The sequence below is a fragment of the Ornithodoros turicata genome, unplaced genomic scaffold (assembly GCF_037126465.1).
Source record: "Ornithodoros turicata isolate Travis unplaced genomic scaffold, ASM3712646v1 Chromosome104, whole genome shotgun sequence".
Taxonomy (NCBI): Eukaryota; Metazoa; Arthropoda; class Arachnida; order Ixodida; family Argasidae; genus Ornithodoros; species Ornithodoros turicata.
In genome coordinates this window covers 410,696-431,427 of record NW_026999293.1, presented here as the reverse complement: position 1 = coordinate 431,427, position 20,732 = coordinate 410,696, and the positions used below count along the sequence as shown (strand labels likewise).

The window sequence follows — 20,732 nt, the reverse complement described above, 5'->3', positions numbered from 1 at the left end:
GGTTGAGGACACCCAACAGAAAAGAATCGGCAGCACTTGTACAGCTCCTGTCCCAAGTGTGTTGTGCTCACTCACTAGGCCACAGGTCCGTGATCTGCTGGTCCTCCGGCTGGTGTGTGTTTGTGCTGTGGCTGAACTCTGCAGGAGAGAAGTTGCATTTCCTCATGCCCATGAAGGTCCACTTACAGCAACCCTGGAGGTTTGTGCTCTACCTCAAGTTTATAGCACAGAGACACTCGTCTGTGTGTGTCCACTTGTATTGCCCCAGGTCTGGACTGTGGCTAAATTCTGTCAGACAGAGGTAGCACTAGCAGGGTACCTTGCTCTGTGTCTACTTGTGACACCGCAATTTCGTGCTCTCGATGAACTCTGCAGGACAGAGATCGCACTTATAGGGCTTCTTACACAAGTGTGCCCACTTGTGGCGTGACAGGCTCTTGCTACTGCTGAATTTTGCGGTACAGAGATCGCACTTATAGGGCTTCTCACCTGTGTGTCTTCGCTTGTGGCGCGAGAGGTCAGACCTCTGGGTGAACTCTGCAGTACAGAGATCACACTTATAGGGCTTCTCGCCCATGTGTTTTCGCTTGTGATACAATAGTCTCGTGCCCTGGCTGAACTCTGCAGGACAGAGATTACACTTGTAGGGCTTTTCGCCCGTGTGCGTCCGCCTGTGGTGTGTGAGGAGTACCCTACAGCTGAACTCTGCAGCACAGAGATCGCACTTATGGGGTCTCTCGCCTGTGTGTGTCCGCTTGTGGCTCAACAGGTACGAGCTACGGCTGAACTCTGCAGGACAGAGATCACACTTACTCTGTATTCACGCGAGTCAGTTTTCTGCCGGCTGACGCTCAGGCGTCAGGAAACGTCACCGCTCTCTGGTGCCACGTGACCGGCGCTCTTCGCCACAACACCACTTTCTGATCTCCAGAGCGGCAGTTGGAGGCAGCCGGATATCTTGTGCTCCAGGCACAGATTCTGACGACCGGCGGCGTCTGCTGTCGGCTGCAGGAGGAGGTGACGCAACGGATACTTATCGCGCTTGCTTTTTATTTCATCGGGATTGTTCTGCATGTGTCCCATACAACGGCATTCACTGTACTATGGCAAATTCTGAATTGGAACGCCAACGATGCTTGGCTTTACTGCGAAAGTGGTGCAATGACACACCAGCGCAGCAGCTTCGGAACAATTATGCAATATATAGAGAGATACCTACAATGTAGTGTTGCATAGTAAGCTTTTTCTCTACGTGAGACGAAACAGACACGGAATACAAGCATGAATTTTATAAACGCGGATATTTCTTTCGCTGGACAGACGTTGACTACACATAATCGTTCGCATGCACGTTTCCAATACATGTATAAAAACATAATAATTGGAAGCTACTCGTCCTACCGAAAGGAAAATAAATTAATTTAATTAATTATTGACTACCTGTAGTTCGACACCACAGCTTCATCGCCAGTCCATCACTTGTCGGCACGCTGTCGCGCCTATATTGATGCTCAGCATCGTGATATGCTTCATTAGTGGAAAATAAAACCGAATGTGACAGCGTCTATTCTCAAAATACTCCGACAGGCGTTTGGGTCGTCCACATGGAGATTTGGATTAATGCTGTTTTACATTCTATAGCGCTTCTTCGGAATCTATCCTTTGGCCCATATCCTGTCCCGTTTCTCACGTGAATGCACTCTGAATCATCCACAAGGAGCCCAAGCGCAATAAGTTTTTTCTTTCATTGGTCCATCCTACGCTAGACACAGACGATATGCAATCACGAATACAGAAGGGATCGGAAAACTGACAGCCGCCGGGAAAATGACTCGTGTGAATGCTAGAGAATGAGCGGGGGTCTTCAGACGCGTAGTGACCTCGTTTATCTCGGATATCCTCTCACTCCTTCCCGACTTGCTGCCGGCAGAAAACTGACTCGTGTGGATACAGGGTTATAGGGCTTTTCGCCTGTGTGTTCTCGCATGTGATGTGACAGACTCTTCATGTGGCTGAACTCCAATGCGCAGACAATGGCTTCTTTCCCGTGTGTGTTCGCCTGTGAGACCGCAGGTCCGCCCTCTCGCTGAACTCTGCAGGACAGAGATCACACTTATGGGGCTTGTCCCCCATGTGCGTCCCCTTGTGGCGCAACAGCATCGAGCTGCGGCTGAACTCCGCAGGGCAGACGTCACACTTGTATGGCTTCTCTCCCGTGTGTGTTCTCCTGTGACGCTGTAAGTCGTACCTCTTGTTGAACTCTGCAGGACAGAGATCGCACTTATGGGGCTTCTCGCCCGTGTGTGTCCGCTTGTGGACATACAGGCTAGAGCTATGACTGAACTCTGCGGGACAGAGGTCACACTTATAGGCCTTCTCGCCTGTATGTTTTTGCTTGTGATACTTCAGCATCGCGCTTCGCCTGAACTGTGCAGGACAGAAGGTGCACTGGTATAGCCCCTCACTCATGTGTGCTTTCTTGTGATTGCGCAGCTTGTACCTCTTGTTGAACTCAAAACCACAGAGATCACACCTGAAGCTCTTCTTGCCCACGAGCGTGCGCTTGGGACGCTGCAGGCACATACTGTGGCTGGACTCTGCAGGGCTGAGATTGCACTCGTGTGCGCTCGATGCGCATGCAGGTGCACTTACGTTCGACTTCTGCGAGCCTAGTCCCGTGCAATGTCTTGCGTGCACTCGCAGAGTTGATGCATGACGGAATGTCACTGAACACTTGTCGCAGGTAAGTGTCTTTGTTTTGTGAGTTTTGGCATGAACCTCCAAGTGGCCAGTGTCGATGCATGCGTCTAAACAAATGTTGGACTTATAAAGCCTGTCTTTCTCATGTCCGAACGTCGATGACTTGCTTGCCACTTGAGTCTCGCTCTGGTCTGAAGATTGCTCTGTGGGTCGACCGTCAGTGGTGACTAATGCATCGTTTTGGCACTGTGGTTCAACTCTTGTTGTGCCGATCTCGAACTGTGCACTTGAAGAGGAGAGACCTGAAGATGCGTGATCGCAGGTGCCTCTGAACTCGTCCTTGATGTGAAGTCCATCGCTGCTTTCTTTTGCTCCTGAAATTGCAGAATGTGGACATTGAGAGCGCAGACAGTTTTGTAGTCGACTGACATAAGCATAACGTTTGCTCACGGAGCTAAGGCACAATATTGCACAAAAATATAGGGCCATATCAGAGGCCACATTATTTACGAGAGAGCGAAACCAAACAGTCATCTACCATTCATCCCACCTTCTCCCACCAAAGAACGGCAGTATCGTCAAAAACTTGTTTTTTCTTGCATTGTGCAGGGCCCAGTTTTTAAACTCTGTCAGCTGAGCCCCAAGACTTGGCCCAATCGTGTGATTTTTGAGTGGGTGGGCAATCGCTGCTGTATGCCGGCAACAGTTCGGCTGCCTGTGAGCATGGTTTGAAACGGGGTTTCACTTCCCCTATTCGCAGGTTTGATGCTAGGTGGTGGTTACCTTGCTGCTTTGCCTCGTGCGAAACAGTGTTTGCCGACTGAGATTCTGACGAGACCATCCACTCTTAACAAACAAACAATACCCACGAGAGTGCCCAAGGCAGGGCTCCCTCGGGATCCTTTAAAAATGTATTCAATATATCATGCCACACAAGGGACATTTACCTACCGCTATACATGAGTAACGCTCCTATAGCAATATACACGGTCAAGGAAGGCAGTGCAGCATCTAATATTTCTCAGCAACAAAAGTGCTCCTCGTGTTTAAGATGTTAATAAAAACACGTTGATCAACGTGTCCGCCTCTCCATCGGAGACATTTCCTCCGCCAAGGACAAACAAAAATTTGCACACTGGCACTTGATGTATGTGGAATGGGTCACGATGGTTGAGTGGGTGTTGAGGAAACAATAATTTTATTGACTTCACTTGCATGACTCTATCTAGAGGGAGTTGCGGAGATGCAGGCTGCCCGGGAGAACCGCAGTGTCACTCCCAAATTTTTCATCAAAGGAATCACTGAATCACTGCTGCACGTACATGTGTGCTGTGGCTGAACTCTGCGGGACAGAGGTTGCACCTCGCACGCCCACGTAGGTCCCCCTTGTGGTAGCCCTGGAGGTTTGTGCTCTCGCTCAAGCTCGCAGGAACTGAGATTGAACTTGTAGGGCTTCTCGTCCGTGTGTGTCCGCTCGTGACACTGCAATTCCATGCTGTGCGTGAACTCTGCAGAACAGGGGTTAGGGCTTATCGCCTGCGTGTTTTTGCTTGTGACGCCGCAGCGTCCTGATATGACTAACTGTGCAGGACAGATTGCACTTGTGTCGCTTCTCGCCCATATGTGTGTGTGCACCTGTGGCGCAACATGATCCCACTACAGCTGAACTACAGACACCGCACTTGTAGGGCTTCTCACCTGTGTGTTTTCGCTTGTAGCGAGTCAGGCTGCCCTTCAGGGTGAACTCTGCGGTGCAGAGATCGCACTTGTGGGGCTTCTCGCCCACACGTTCTTGCTTGTCACATGACAGGCTTGCGCTCTGGCTCAGCTCTGCAACACAGGGGTCGCACTTACCGGGATTCTCGCCAGTGTGTTTTCGCTTGTGATACGACAGCCTCTCACCCTGGCCGAACTCAGCAAGACAGAGGTCGCACTTGTATGGCTTCTCGTCCATGTGTGTCCGCCTGTCACGCCGCAGGCCTGCCCTTGTGCTGAACTCTGCAGGACAGAGGTCGCACTTGTGCGGCTTTTCTCCCATGTGTGTGTGCTTCTGATGTGACAGTGCCGTCCTGTGGTTGAACACTGCAGGGCAGAGATTGCACTTGTATGGCTTCTCGCCTGTGTGTGTCCGCCTGTGGCGCGCGAAATTCGCGCTACAGCTGAACTCTGCAAGACAGAGGTCGCACTTGAAGGGCTTCTCACCAGTGTGTTTACGCCTGTGGCACGACAGGCTAAAACTCTGGGTGAACTCCGCTGTACAGAGATCACACTTATAGGACTTCTCGCCCATGTGTTTTCGCTTGTGATACAACAGGCTCGCACTGAAGCTGAACTCTGCAATACAGATATCCCACTTGTAGGGCTTCTCACCCGTGTGTTTTCGCTTGTGACACGTCAGAGCTGTCCTATGACTGAATTCTGCGGGACAGAGATCGCACTTAAAGGGTTTCTCGCCTGTATGTTTTCGCTTGTGATACTTGAGCATTGTGCTTGAGGATTGAGATCGCACTTGTATGGCCTCTCACTCGCGTGTGTTCTCTTGTGGTCTCGAAAATTTCCTGCTTTTGCCGAACTCTGCAGGGCAGAGATCACATCTGTATGGCCCCATGCCTGTGTGTTCTCGCTTGTGATGTGACAAGCCCACGCTTTGGTGGAACTGTGCAGGACAGAGATCACACTTGAACAACTTCTTGCCCATGTGTGAGTGCCTGTGATGCCGCAGGCGCATATTGTGGCTGGATTCTGCAGGGCAGAGATCGCTCTTGTGCGTGCTTGATGTGCACGCAAGTACACACATCGTGGAATCGTGGAACCATTCTCCGGCGCAACACTTTGCATGCACCCGCAGAGTTGATGCACGACTGAATTTCGCGGAACACGCGTCGCAAGTAAATCTTTTTGTTTTACGAGTTTTGTGATGAAGTACCATGTGGCGAGTGTCCACGCATGTGGCGAAACAAATGCTGCACTTATACAGCATGTTTTTCTTGTGGTCTAAAGTTGATGGTTTGCCTGCCTCTTGACTTTCACTCGGTCTGAAGGTTGCTCAGTGTGTCAATCGTTGGTAGTGATCGGCGCAGAGTTTTTGAGTTGTGATCCAACTGTGGTTGTGCTGATCTCCAACTGTGCATTCAAAGAAGTGACACCTGGAGATGCTTGATCGAAAGTGCTCGACCTTAATATGGAGCCTACCACTCCTTTCCTCTTGCTACTGAAATTGCAGAAATCTGGCATTAACAGCGCAGACAGTTTGATACAGTCCACAGCCGTTATTATGCCACTCGCTAGTATGATTTTAGGATTTAGGATTTTTAACGAGCTGCCCAATGAAATTTTCACCACCCAACGCAAGCAAGACTTGACAGCACATTTAAGAAATCTCCATTTCAGGTAGCCTTTGTGAAGTTTTTTTTCCCGTGTCTGAAGACAGTTGCTGGGTGCTTCAATTTGCTTTCATTTAATTTGTTTCGCTCCTGATCATCTGGAACATATGAGGTCAATCGTGCCGGTTTCATATATTTTATGTAACATACAGCAATATCACGTATTATAGTTTTCATGCTCCAGGTAAGCGCTGCTGATGTCGGTCCCTGTGTCACAAGCCCCACAGACTGAGGCGGGCCTGTTAATATAATGTTGTGTACTAAGTGAGACCTGATGAATAAATGAAATGAAATGAAAAATGAAATGAAGGTGACGTCCTCACTTTGTGACTGCTTTTCTAGGGAACGATTTCCTCCCCACAGGCGCACCGTGTATTTCTCCCTCATTATCATGACAAATTGTAAAGGTCCGATAAAAAAAATTTAACACCTACTATGTTTTACCTTTTTCTTTCAGAGTTACATTGAGACTGAAAGGTCAAGCCCACAACACAGACCTGCAAATAAATACACGTAAAATAAAGGTAATATAACATATTATAACCTTTATCTGACTGTGACCAAACTTTTGAGGATGGATCAGGTACAACGTGTATATTCTGTCCCCGTCATTACGACCACTGACTGACTTTCTAGACGAATGTCGGCACAGTTCCCCCTGAAGTCGGCCCAGGATGCACACTAACCCCCCCCCCCCCCACACACACACACACTCCTTTCTGCCCAGCTGTCCTCTCTGCATCTGTCCACGTCTGTTTCATCGCTCATAGCCACAGTTGCTTTGATGTGCTGACGCGGAATTTTTTAAACAAAATGTTGACCACTGAGTGCCGATCTCACTGGCTATGAACAGAGTCTTGAGGACGATCAGGGTGCGAACACTAGCGTTGTGCTTCTCTTATGATCACTGACCTTGCAGCCACTGCGTAACACAAAGTACAGTTGGGGGGCCAATGCGATGCGTGTGTGGATAGCATCATCCACAGCACAACCCCATTTTGAGGTGAACCCATTGTGAGACACAGCTGTTGCACTGAAAGCAGCATGTATTAAAGGGACACTAAAATGCAAGAACAAGGTTGCACGGTACGCCGATTTCGTGCACGTTACTACGCTACGGAGCCACAAAATAAATTCCACCGGACTCTTTATTGGTCCAGTGCCAAACCTCGTTTCAGCTCATGCATCAGTGTTTTTAGACCATTCTGCGCGTGCAAGTGTGTGTCACACCAGGGAGCAGTCCCGTCGAAAAATGTGGTGCGCATTGAAAAGCAGACGGGCATCGCTGTCCGAAGATATATGTCGTCAGTCGGACATTTGCGAGAACTGTTGCGGGTACCATTCAGGGAATCGGTACTGAAAAATGAGCAGTGCACACCATGCCACTCATATACACAACACTTCAACCAGACCAGTTCCAAATACACGCACCTACAACACATATGCGCCTGCTTTTCCTGCTGCCCCTCTGCCAATCCTTGCCTCCTGGGGATACCATTCACTGACGTTCTGCTTTCATTGCGTTTTCTTCTAAACAGTAGCGCTGTGTGAACTAATCTTTCTGGCATTAGACTAATTGAAACACTGACATTCTTTCGGTATCAAGTTTTTGCATTTTGGTGAACCTTTAAGAGTACAGGACCTTCGGACACTCGACCATTGTGGTCATCATCGACGCAGGTAGCAGACTCAGCACGGCAGGAACGAAGAGCAAATGGACAGAATATGCAGTTGATAACACATGCAACATGAGGGGTGGGGGAGGAGGAGAACAGGATTTTCCGGCTGTTCCTCGTTTGCGCGACAATTCGCTCTCCGACCAAAATCTGCGGGAACGGACTTCGTTGTGTCAACGAGTTCAGGCCGCAGCAACGTCGTACAAAAATGTGGCGCGTGCGTTGGAGGTGGCGTTATTTATGGATGATTGAAACCCAACAGTCATCTACCAATTCGTTCAGCCACATACAGAACTGAAGCATTCCTCGAGGCAGTCCTTCGACCGAATCCCGCCCACTCCCAACAGGCGACGGCAGCACTTCTGAAAAATTGCATGCTTCGAATTCAATCCCCTGGTGCAATCAGTGACCCCTCTCACCTGCACTCTCCTTGGTGGAAGAAATATCTCGAGGAAAAACATTCTCTGCTGTTTCTCTCGCTCACGTGCTCTTGCTGCGAGATTAAGAACCATTTTGCTGCCTTTTGTCACGCTTTTCCATGAAGATGTTCTCCATTCATCTGTCTTTCCTCTCTCCATGTTGTTCTTTTTCCTAACAGCATGAGGTTCGAAAAACATCATGTATCACTTGCGCATTTTGAATACCACCTGGTAAACTTTCTACGCTTCGTAGCTGAGCTTATTTTTTTTTAACTCAGTGCACGCTGACAAACTGGAGAAAGCACAACGCGCACGAATGTACTTTTAGGGAAGGCCTCGTCTTTATGCGGTCTTTTGTGCCGTCAAGATGGTATCGCTCGAGTGAAGGTGAACTAATTAATATGCGTTCCTGCACAGGCAGAGAGGAGAAGCTGCTAGGGTGCCGACAATCTTTTATGCCGTTTCACTTTTTCTTCTTGAGATATTTTCCGCTCCTGTCACTAAGACCCCCCCCCCCCCCCCACTCAAAATTGAAGAGGCAATCCGCTTCTGAGGCTTTCAAATAACTGGAAGATAGAAGCAGGCACAACAAAACAAATAGGTGGGCCATCTACATTTTTTACCAACCATGTTTTGGCAACCACGCACCAGCCAACTGTCTAGAACGGAAGTTTATGTGCTAGATAAAGCAGGAGTGCACGATGAACAGTCCAAAATTTTATTTGCGAAATAAACCAGTTAGTGAGTTTTGCCTTCGACTGTTAAAACAAAGCACGGTCAAGCTTCGTTTGCATGCACGTGCTGTAGTGCTTAGTCTTGACCTCCCTCAAAGCTAAGAAAAAGTGCATGAAGTTCGGTGCACCTCCATTTTTAACGTCAGCAGTCGCAACCCCTCCTCTTCCTCATCCGTGGCGCTGTCCGCAGGTCCATCTTATGACACTTTAGAACTTCTTATGGTAGTTTAGAACAGACAGTTCCCAAGCATCTTGGAGCACGTCGCGCATGGCTGCAGTAACTATCCCTTCTGCCTTGACGTCGGACTCCTGTCGGGTGTGTTCATCCACACTTCGTCAATGAGGAAAAAAGTTTGTAATTGTTGCTGGACTGACTTCTTGAGACTCCGTGTTGTGTCGGTCCCCTCGTGTTCCCTAATCTCGGGGTTTAATATTATGCACGGACTGACCTGCACTCATGCGCGCACACCAGCATGTGCAACGCAATGAGCACTGTCTCCGCACTCAATACTCCACTCGTGAGCTAATAAGCGACACTGTGCACGTGGAACGATGACAGCAACGCAGACACGATCCCGAAAAAAGAATAATGGCCCTTCGTAAAGAAGGGAAGAGGAGGAGAAGATGCATTCCGTGGTGTCTGCTGATTGGCAGAAATAGTACCTTGGTGCACAGTTTGAACCTGGAAAGCCGACAACGGCAGCGTGCAATTGTGGGCGCACAGTTCAAATTATCCGTAGCGGAGCTGATTTGTACACCGTACTCGCATACCGTATTTTCACGCGTATTAGCCGCGGCTTATGAGAGATTTTTTGTTTTCGCGGACGCTCTGCGGCTTATGCGTGGGTGCGGCTTATCTGATGACTATCTTTCCTGGTATTTTCCCAATACCCTGGATGAAACGAAAGGGCAGACAGTGCGTCATGTTTTTCGGAACAGGAACGCCCTGCCAGTGCACGAACAATACCGAACAGGGACGGGTCCATATTCAAGTGGTCCGACCTTCCGGATACATTCCTCCATGCAGCTTTAACGAAAGGGGTGACAGTGAATCATGTCTCCTGGAACATGTCTTAGTGAGCCGCTCTGTAATATTTCTGATGTTAGCCTTTTTTTCTGTCGAATAAATGATACCCGTTTTCATAGCGATAAAGTCTATTGATTTTGTATGTGCATCACTAGTTTAGCACACAAAGCAGTCGCGTCGTATTACCCGCGGCTTATCTGCGAGTGCGGCTTATCTTTAAAAAAAAATTCAAAATGTATCTAAAAACGAGTCCTGTGGCTTATCTGCGGTGCGGCTAATACGCGTGAAAATACGGTACATTGATGTATATGGCGGTACCATGATAACTTTGCTTCCTCCAATTTGCGACTTTGCCTCGCAGTCTTTGCAGATTTTGAAGTCAACCATGATGACTTTGCGAATTAACCAGCAATTCAAATTAATGAGGTGCAAATTAACGAGCTTTTACTTTATCTCAATGCCCCCCCTTACCTCGAATTCCCCCCCCCCTGTCTTCTACAATGCAGTAAGCGTAGTAAGCAAGCGTAGTAAGCTAGACGTTGTAAGCCAGCGGAAGGGTTCACAAAAGACGTAAACTGTCTCGAGCGAGGAGTCTGGTTCGCTTTGTCTGTGGATGGAATGTATTGCCAGGAGCTGTGAAAAACTTCTTGAGGGCACAAAAGCCTGACTCGCTGTAGCATTCCACGAAAAATAATTGGTGGAAAATCCAGGTTCATGGAGCCTTGTTGTCCAAGAGAACAAGAGGGCTTATATGGCAAAATCTCCGTGTGATCACAAAGGGCTGGTTTGCTTTGGTATTTTAAGAAGAATGTGTCTGCTTAGGTATGCATAGCTATAGAACTGTGAACTTCTTGTCAACGGTACGGAGAACTCAGGTTGAAAGACCCCCGTTGCCCGAACGAAGATGTGACCCTATATAAGGAACTGGGGAAAAGCATGGACCGTTAGCTACCAGCTACGCGTAGGTTGGCAACGATGGCTGCGATGAGACGAACAATTTTGGATGGCAAGTTTTTCACCGTGGTCATCGAGGATGGAAAGTCCGTGCAAGCGCGATGCGAGTCGTGTAGAACGATCATAAAAGGCTCATATTCAGCAACATCAAATTTCAAGCTGCACCTCAAGGTATGTATACAAAATTCCTTGTTGTGTTTACTCTTGTTGCATATTCAGTTTCACTGTGAATGTGTTATGTTTCAAGTGATTAAAAGGTACTAATTGGGTTTCTTGCCTTCCTTCGACACAGCGATCACACCCAGTGCTCTTGACCCAGTACGAAGATGCAGTAAATGCCAGGCCGAAACGAAAAATTAGTGATGTCAGCCATCTCGATGGGCCCAAAGAAGCAAAACAAGCATGAATGACAGAATTTTTGCTCAGGCCTGTCACCCAGCATGATTTCGACAGCCTGTTGAAGGATTTCATTGTAACAGGCCTCCAATCCCTCCAGCTTGTGGACCAGCCGGAGTTTCTGCGCTTTATTCGAGGTGAGTTCATGAAAAGTGAGAAACAACACGTACCACATATTAATATTGCATTGGACCTCCTTTTCAGCAATTTGCCCTTCTGTGGAGGTCATGTCCCGGAGAACGTTGGGTCAACGGATTGATGATGCCCACGTCATGCACTTGTCAGCGGTTAGAGAAAGACTGCAGAAAGTGCCTTTCGTGTGTCTTACAGCTGATGTGTGGTCCACTACTACTAAAAGCTACATGGGAATGACTGCTCACTGGGTATGGTGCTCGATCGGCTCTGTCGTATTATGACAGCTTCCACATTTCGCCCTTCCTTCTCCGTTACAGATCGAACCTCTAACCCTAGCCAGGGGCTCGTGTGCGCTGGCATGCAGGCGATTTACTGGGATCCATTCCTACGACAGAGTGGCAGAACTGCTCCAAGACATCTGTGAGGAATACGGCATTTCTCTTGAAAAGATCTCCTCGACGGTAACAGACAATGGCTCCAACTTCGTCAAGGCCTTCAAGGAGTACGGCATTCAGATACGTCTTACTGACGACGATGGTAACCACAACGCTATTTGTTCTTACTATGTAGCACGCAGCTGTTGTAGTATACATGCCTATGCCGCATCGTATATTAGTTAAGGGAGTTATTTGGTCGTCTGTTCCACGCAGATGATGGTGAAGAACCCGCGGCGGAATTCGAAGACATCTCCGAGGCTGTGCTATCCCGTCACATCAGGTGTGCCTGTCACACACTGAGCTTGATCGCTACGACAGACGTCAAGCGGGCCATTGCGCAAAACCCTGCCTGCGAAAGGCTACACACCTCGTGCATCGCAAAGTGCGCGAAGTATTGGGCTGCCTCGCATCGTCCTAAGAGCGCTGAAGTTCCGAAGGAAGTTATCGGCCGGGTGCTTCCGACGCCATGCCCTACTCGCTGGAATTCGTTTTTTGATGCCCCTGCAAGTCTGCAAGGAACGGCTCCCAGAGGTAGCTCAGCGCCTGGTGCTTCTGTTGTTCCGTGAAGCGGAGATGGACTTCGTGGACGAATATCACCGACTGCTTCATCCAGTTGCTGCTGGTTAGTTACGTAGATGCTTTCGTAGCGGAACACCATGAACAATGTTGATTACCTTGTCTTTTTATGATTGGTTAGAATCAGTACCAAGAGAACGAGCTTTGCTAAATTGCGGTAATGGTGTTATCTTATTTGTAGTAATGTCTTTTTTTTTTCTCTCTTTGCTGCAGCGCTTGACCGGCTTCAGTCCAGCAAAGACTGCTTTTATGGGGAGTTTCTCCCCATCATAATGACATTGAAAGCAAAGCTGGACGCCTTCAACTGCAACGTGAACCTGAGCGCTTGCCGACCGATTGCCCACGCACTTGTACAGGGTCTTCAAACAAGGTTCTGCAACTTCCTCAACTTACTGGATGACACATCAATCGTCGCGGCTGCCTCGCATCCGTTTTTTTTAAGACAAGGTGGGTATCGAACGATGGAGCAGAGCGCAAGAGGAAGGTGACGGAGCTGCTTCTGAGAGCTGCGGAGCAGCAGGCTGCTACCATGGAAGGTGAAACGGAACGTGCGGAACCAACACCTACTGAGGACGACTTCTTCAGCTTCGACGAAAGCTCGCCGAAGGAAGATGGCGATGGAAACAGCACCCACCTGGAGGTTCTGCGTTACTTAGAGGATCAGGATCCCAGGACAGACATAACAATGCTGTCGGACTTCCCGGTGGTACTGGGCGTTTTCGTGAAGCATAACACCAACCTCTGTTCTTCGGCTCCTGTAGAAAGACTATTTTCGTTTGCAAATCTCGTACTGCGGCCTAACAGGAGACGTCTTGAGGATGGCATGTTTGAGAAGCTGCTGGTATTGAAATCGGGCAGTGATGTCAAAATAAAATAAAAGTTGATAATGATTTGACGTTACAAGTAACAAAATAAACGATAACAAACGTGGTACAATTGTGTCTGCTTGCGCTGACTGTAGTTAAAATGGCACTACTTGAATTGGCGTGATCCCTTAGCTTGATCACCGTATTTACGCATGTAGATACAGTATTTAAAATACTGTATTTATATCTTGTATTTAAATACACGAAAATTGAAAGTATTTTGTATTTATATTTAAATACGACGAAATCAATGGTAGTTTGCATTTATATTTAAATACATAAAAAATGTATTTATGCCCATCCCTGGTGTCAGCACTGCCGCTGCCTAAGAGGATTAGCGCTGGGAGGCAGTGATGGCCGGTAGTCAACTACTGGTTAAACTACGTGATTGTAGTTAAAAAGTTGTTATCAACTACTTGCAGAAATGCAGTGGCAACTACTAGTTAAACTACTATTTCGAGTAGTTAGCTACAGTAGTTAGGTTACTGCAGGCGCCGACGACTTCCGATTCTGTCGCAAGCTTTACGGCACGATTGTGCTTCCGACTTTTACCTCGAGCTACTTGTTTGATGAGAACGGAGGTGCAGAGCAATTGTGCCATGCATGGTTACTAAATCTTCACGTTTATCACTGCTTGTGGTTCACACTTGGGTGTCCAAGAACACTACAGAATGGGATTGGTGTTGATGGTCAACGTTAAGTAGTTACAGATGTTACATTGTAAAATACATTGCAGTAGTTTTAACTACCTCCCTGAAAAGTAGTTGGGCTACTACTTAACCTACTTCATTGCAAAGTAGTTAGTAGTTATAATTAAACTACTGTAGAATAGTTAGTGGCCATGACTGCTGGGAGGCCACAAAATAAACTTAGAAAAGGACCTGAAATGTCACTAAAATGTGAGAACAAGTTCATTTCAAATTAAGTTACATGCCACGTTAACTTCATACTTGTCATAAATAGAAACTTGGATTCCAACCAATTCCGTTACGAAGGATTCCGTTACGAAGCCACAACCATAATTTTACCAGATTATTTTTTGCTTCGCCACTAAGCAGTCAACGTTCCTTTAACTCGCGCATCGGTTGCTCTTAGTCCACGCTGAGTGCGCCACGCCGTGGAGCAGTTTCGGCGAAAAACATGGCGTGAGTTACAAAGCGGGCTTACGTCGCTGTCCAAAAGACGTTGCCAGTGATAACTGTCATGAGGATTCCGTAAATCAGTATCGAAAAATGTGAGACTAAAGCATGCGTACGGAACAGTACAACTGGCCCCATTACAAATCCATACGTGCACAACAGACAGACACGTGTTTCTCGTACAGTCTCATTGGATGACGCCAAAGACAGTTCTTTTCACTGCATCTTTCTTCTAAGCAGTAGCGTTGCGTGAACTAGTTTTGCTTACACCATACTAATTAAAACACTCGCTCTCATTTGAGAGCAAGCTGCGTTTGCATTTTAGTGCACCTTTAATAGATAAGATGAGAAACAAAAACATCCCATAGCCCACGGATGCCCAAGTGATGCCGATTTCTCCCCAAATTGAAGACAGCGCCAGATTTTTACTGAAAAAATTCACTGCCCAAGTATGAGCGAGCATGACAGGGAAGATGATACGTGCTTGAGAGGAACCTCTCCAAAGCATATCTGTTGCATCACACTTTTTTGTAGATTTTTTTTTTGTGACTAAGTTAACCAATCGTTTTGTATCACCTTCTGACGTTGAGTCATGGCTGTATCCCACCTGGTCCAAAATTGCAGTGTTGTAAGGCTCTGTCTTCACTTCAATGATCGGATGTTCGTCCGAAGATTCCTCTCGAGGTTCTTCTTTAATTTGGATCATCCCTCGAGTTGCCCCTAAAGTTAGACAAAAATGGTATTAGTAAGTCACGCAGCAAAGCTTCAAGCCACGTGATATGTAGTCATCTCTGTCCCCTTTCTGAATCTCATTATGCTCTGTTACAACTCATGTGTACACATCACACACAAAAACACCAGTCTGGAAAACCTTCCTCGGAGCCTTTGTTAAAGGGGCTATCGGATATGAGAACGTACGCAAAACCCCGATACGGTAATGCTTGTCGCCGCTTAACAGCCAACTTGGTCGTGTCTCTCTTCCGAAAACAGCTTCAATAGTATTAAACGAACGAGTCTTAAAAACATGTCCTCCTGCAGCTAGGCACACAAATGGGAGCAGGCGATTATCTCTGAAGTCATCTGCTCAGCTTTTGCTTCGCAATATACTAAGTGGAGAGACGTCAGTAAATACGCTGACTTTTGCTCACCACTGCGAGTTCTTAAGGGGGAATCACTTCTGTGCGAGACAACAGAGAACGTTTGTTCGTACAGTGCTCAGAAACGGCGTAAAATATCGTCAAAACAGAAGCACTTGCGTGTTCTTTTTGCTTTGCCCTTGTCAATGACGCATCTTGTAGAGTTCCGAGACTATCCGTCGATTTGTATTGAGCCCGAATTTGCAAATATTTTAGTTCGTGACACTCTACCGAGATGGCAGCACACGTTCGAGACGCGCCAAACTTTAATTTATTAAAAATCAACGGCTCAACCTTGTCATATAAAAACACATAATTGACTAGACAAAAGCTAAGAGAACACGCCAGTACCAATCTTATGATGATAACTGAGTATTCACGTGTCTTGTGTGAACGAAAGTCATCCATAGATTTCTGAGGAAGTGATTCCCCCTTAAGTGACTTTGCTGTGTGGAACAAGCTGTGATGCTCTTGGCTTTTATGAACACGTCCGACACCATACACAAACAACAATACACACGCGAGCCGATCACAGAGCAGACGCCATCCACTAGTACTCCAGCTACTCCAACTGTACAGGAACGACACCACCATTTTGTGTCGGATTTTTCCCGTTATTATCAACGACAAACGCGGAGTAAAACTGCACTATAGTTTTAGAATCAACCGGGACGGATGCGACGGCCCCTTTAAATGATGTGAGACAGCCAGATGTAAGACATTCACCAGAACATTTAGTCTTAGTAGCACAATGCTGGACAAAAGTTTACGGAAAACACTCCGTCGCCTTCCTTCTTCAAAGTGATACGGCAGCAGAGGATGGAACCGTACGGACTTGCAAACAGGTGACCCTGTTACCTAGGCAAATCTCCGTAACTCCGTACGGTCCCATTCACTGCTAGCGTGTCGCTCTGGGGATGGAATGCGCTGAAGTGTGTTTCGTAAACTTTTGTCCAGCACTGTACATAGTTTGCACTATTCCATGTTCCTCAGGAATATTCCAGAAAGCATTCACCAACTGAGTACAATGTCTACAAAAATTTTACCGTAATTGTTGTCTCCCCATGAAGACTCGTTACATTCCTGTTGCTGGCCCTGTTCTGGTAGGCTAGCGTCAAGAGGCTCCAATTTTACTTTTGTGAGTTGACCAACGAACTTTAGGGAGAGCTCCATCTCTCGGGGTTGAAAATCCCGAGGGCTGGAACTCGACGTCCCAAACACGCAGATCTCTGTCTCTTCGGGTTTCTGTTAAAGAGAAGCCAAACTGTTGCCACCCTTTCCAAAAAGAAAAGAACATAAACAGTTGTCACACGTTCACAGAATGGTAGAGATGTAAGCTTTATGCAACACCAGTGTGGCATATATCTAACCGCGATCAAAGTACAGCTGAACTTTTGGAGCACTCGCAACTTCATCTTCTGTCCGAGAGATCTCAAATTGCTAGATTAAAGTTCTTTTTCGTGTTGTTGGGAGAAAACAGTAAGCTCGAAGTGCACAAATATGTATCTTACCATTCAACAAGAATTCAAAGAAACAAACATTCTAGGCATATTACACCCATAAGCTATCGCAATGACTGCTTCAGGTACTCTTACTTTGTACGGGTTATTAATGAATGGAACGAATTACCGGACAGTATTGTCACGTCCCAAACGGCATCTGCTTTTGTTTCAGAGCTTCAATCATATTTGTGTAATCTGTGAATGGCCATCTTAGCCAAGTATAATGTATATATTTTGATGTCATGTGTTGTTGTTGTTGTTGATTTTTCTATCTTTTTTCTTTCTTGACGATACATGTTGTTTCTCAATGCTTCCACTCCTACAATGTCGTGCTTAGGACGTTAGTAGTATCTGCAAATAAATAAATAAATAAATAAATAATCTATATTGGGGAGACACCCAGGGAAGGATAACGGACATATTTTCATTACAGTTTCCGTTTTTGCTACTGCTATATTTTCATTTCCATTATCCGTTTCTGATACCAGCTTTTGAATTTCGTTTCTGGTAATGGAACGGCTGTTACACAGCTGCTGACAACACCCTGTTTTACCCTAGTGCTACTTCGCTGCCACGCGTACACAAATAATTTTACGTCGTTGGGACGAGTACATTTTGCAGGATTTTTCAAAGAAATCTAGGAACATGGCTTCAGTCACTCCGAGTCCAGAAACCCAAGATGGGCGTAACCTTCATCCAATGTCACACTCATAGGCCGACCCTTTCGGTAGCAAACCATACTGCCATAACCACGGCAAAATGAAAAAAATGTAAAAAAAGAGATAAGGAAATATAGGCTGTCATCCTCGTGCTATGGTGGAGGAGAATGCGTGGAGTCCATGCTGCATCTCGTATATGTGTTGATGTCATGGAGTTATGAGGACTAGGAGGAGTAGGTAAGCGATGGATGCACCCTAGAGATCCAATATTTCTCTTCGTTCCCACGATCTCCTCTAGTATTTAGAGAATTACAGAGAATAAAGCCATCAAAATACAAAAATAAACTGAAAAATCACTGAATGATATCGCACAACAGGAACAGCCATTACCCGAATTCAGTAGTGGACCATAATTTTCGCTTCCGGTAACGGAGGACCGTGGAATGCGTTTCCATTATCGCTACACCTGCAGCAAAGAGGATCACACACACTTACAGACAGGTGGCTCGCTATTCTATTCAGTATTCTGGGCCCACTTGCGTTCCCTGCTAACGTGTCGACCCAATCGAGAAATATGTCACTCTGGTGTTCGGTAAACTTTTCTCTGGTCCTGTAGGGCAAGAGTTCTGCGTGGTACTTGTTCACGCACGAAAACGGGCAGGGTCACAGTGTCACGCGGCCGTGGTGAACTCTGAACGATAGGTTTCGTGACCGAAGGGCAGGGCTATAGCCAGCCTATGAACTAGTACATTTTTTGCACACTAGAAATGACAATGACATTATGTGTGGAAGGCTCGTCAGCATGCCCGCAAAATGTACTGTGATTCTTCGATATAGTATACTATAAAATAAAATTTGAGAAACTTGATATTTTTGCATCGCTATCACTCCGAGTTATGCAGCCCAATACGTTTAGACAAAACAAGAAGTGTTTTCCAGACAAAGCCTGGTTTTTGTCACTTACCTAAGCATGGGGGTCTCGGTTTCCTCCTAGAACTTCTGCTCGGGGTTCTTTGGTTCCAATTGGCTTGGAGAATCGACATTAACGGCAAGAAACAAAGGGTCCCGTCAAATGGTGGAGATCCCAATATTGTCTCCGCGGACAGAGCACCACTTTTCAATGTTCAACGCTGCAATATTTACGTTCGCTGTGCGCGCCGCCATGTACGGAGGAAGGAAAGAAGGAAAGAATGATGGCGGTGTCGTTGCGTGGGTTAGTTCGTTAAAATAAATAAAAATATCGTTACGAGCCTATGAGTAAGAAAATCGCGGTGTGTGGAACGCACTTAATTATCGGATTAGAATTTAATTATCAATACAACTGAATATGTATTTAGTTTCATACGCGCAACACAAAAAGCATGATGATGATAGCATTTCATGTCCACGCGTCCTCTGCTATGACCGTTCGCTGGAGCACACTCGAGTTCAGTTTCTACGTTCAAGTTCTGACTGGCGCGAGCGGTGAAACGCGAAACGACGCTCTTACACTCCCTTACCCTTCAATGAACCACACCAGTGAAATACGTCCTTTTGCACTTCGCCGCGACAGAAATATGTAAACCGAAACCGATCGACTAATTACTGCAGAAATTACTCACTTCTGTTCCACATTCTTCTCTAAACGGTGTCGATAAAAAGTAAACGACAAGCCTGAGAACAAGCGAGAGCGGGTGTGTTCTCGTTTCTTGTCTGCGTCTCGGTTTTACAATGACATGGTGTTCCTGAAACCTTAGGAAGTTTGAGAAACATCTTGGTAGTCCAGTAGTTACTGAATGAAGTATTTACTGACGCCGGTTAAAGGAACAGTGCTGGGGAGCCCCACAACAAAAGCAGCAACAAACTATTTACATGAGCCAACGTTTGCTCTTGACATACATTATGTGAAGTTTGTATTGTATCACTATATACAAGGCAACATGATCCAAGGGCAAGTGGGTGAAATATTTAGAAACTATAAAACAATGAAAGGATGCTCTATATAATATATACATTACTGTAGTAGAGCAGAGTGGTGTCGAGTGTACAAGCAACATGTTCAGGCTGAAGATTCCAATCACTAATATCGTTAGGAAACAATTACTTCAGAAAGGAAGTGATATTACAATGAGGAAGCTTAATCACATGGATGTCGTTCAGACGAGATGAAATGTAGTTAAAAAGCGATAGAACTTGCGTCGTCTGTTTTGTCTGTCTGTGTCCCCTGCACTGGAGTTTTATCGCTAGTTAGCAGGGACTAGGAGACGATCGCCAGCGTTTGTGTTGTGATACATTTTATGGAAGAGACACCGCCTGACTAACAGTCTTGACTTGAAGATCAACCTCGAGGTTTTTCTTTATACGCTAACACTCGCGTCTCTGGAATAGTTAGATGTAATGAAGCACATTTTGAACTGACTCTAATGCTTGAATTAAGTACTCTTGATGGGGATCCCATATGGCCGATGCGTATTCGAGTTTGGGCAGCACGAATGCACGATATGAAAGCAGCTATGAAAGTGATGTGGTGGGAGCACAAGATGGCTGCGAAAATTTAATTTGGTAACTCTAAACATAACTCTAAAAACAGCACGCCATCAATGGTCCCACATCGGTCCAAAATTGGCAGCCAATATAAGTTACGTTGGTCCAGTATATAGGCCGTGCAACAAAGGTCTGGTAATACGCCAATCAAAACTGCCAATATTGGTCCAATGTTGCAAGCACGTGGTGAGCCAATGAAGAATACGAATGCCCTGTAGCTATAGTAACTGCCACTCTGGTCTAGTTTTAATTGGTTTGAATGGCAGCACGACAACGGGAAGGCATCACAGTACAATACATTCTTTTTTTCTCTTTTGTCTTTTCTCTTATATTTACCTGGGTAGGTACTGAAACACAGCCATGGGTAGCACAGTGGTGAGAGTAGGATAAGCCAAGATAACACCACTTATTGCTCTTCATTGGCTTGATTGGCCCTCATCAGGCTCACTAGAACCGAGACAGTGCCAATA

The 20,732-nt window shown here is 46.4% G+C and overlaps 1 protein-coding gene across 1 annotated transcript; it reads right to left on the bottom strand.

The window, feature by feature from the left end:
* Nucleotides 1-603: 603 nt before the first annotated feature.
* LOC135371351 (zinc finger protein 845-like) lies at nt 604-18,929 on the bottom strand. The gene is made up of 4 exons (XM_064605417.1): nt 18,704-18,929; nt 16,625-16,823; nt 15,019-15,162; nt 604-3,074 (listed from the first exon to the last, which is right to left on the bottom strand). Exons 2-4 carry the CDS (start codon nt 16,749-16,751, stop codon nt 2,005-2,007), a joined length of 1,341 nt encoding a protein of 446 aa, XP_064461487.1. The 5' UTR covers nt 16,752-16,823; nt 18,704-18,929; the 3' UTR covers nt 604-2,004.
* Nucleotides 18,930-20,732: the final 1,803 nt, after the last annotated feature.

What these genes read in the sequence shown, in the direction of transcription:
- LOC135371351 (XM_064605417.1), bottom strand. Translation starts at nt 16,751, where the DNA reads ATGGAGCTCTCCCTAAAGTTCGTTGGTCAACTCACAAAAGTAAAATTG. An exon ending in ATGGGGAGACAACAATTACG is followed by an intron (nt 15,163 to 16,624) that starts GTAAAATTTTTG and finishes GTCTAACTTTAG; the next exon opens with GGGCAACTCGAGGGATGATC. An exon ending in CCATGACTCAACGTCAGAAG is followed by an intron (nt 3,075 to 15,018) that starts GTGATACAAAAC and finishes CTGCAATTTCAG; the next exon opens with GAGCAAAAGAAAGCAGCGAT.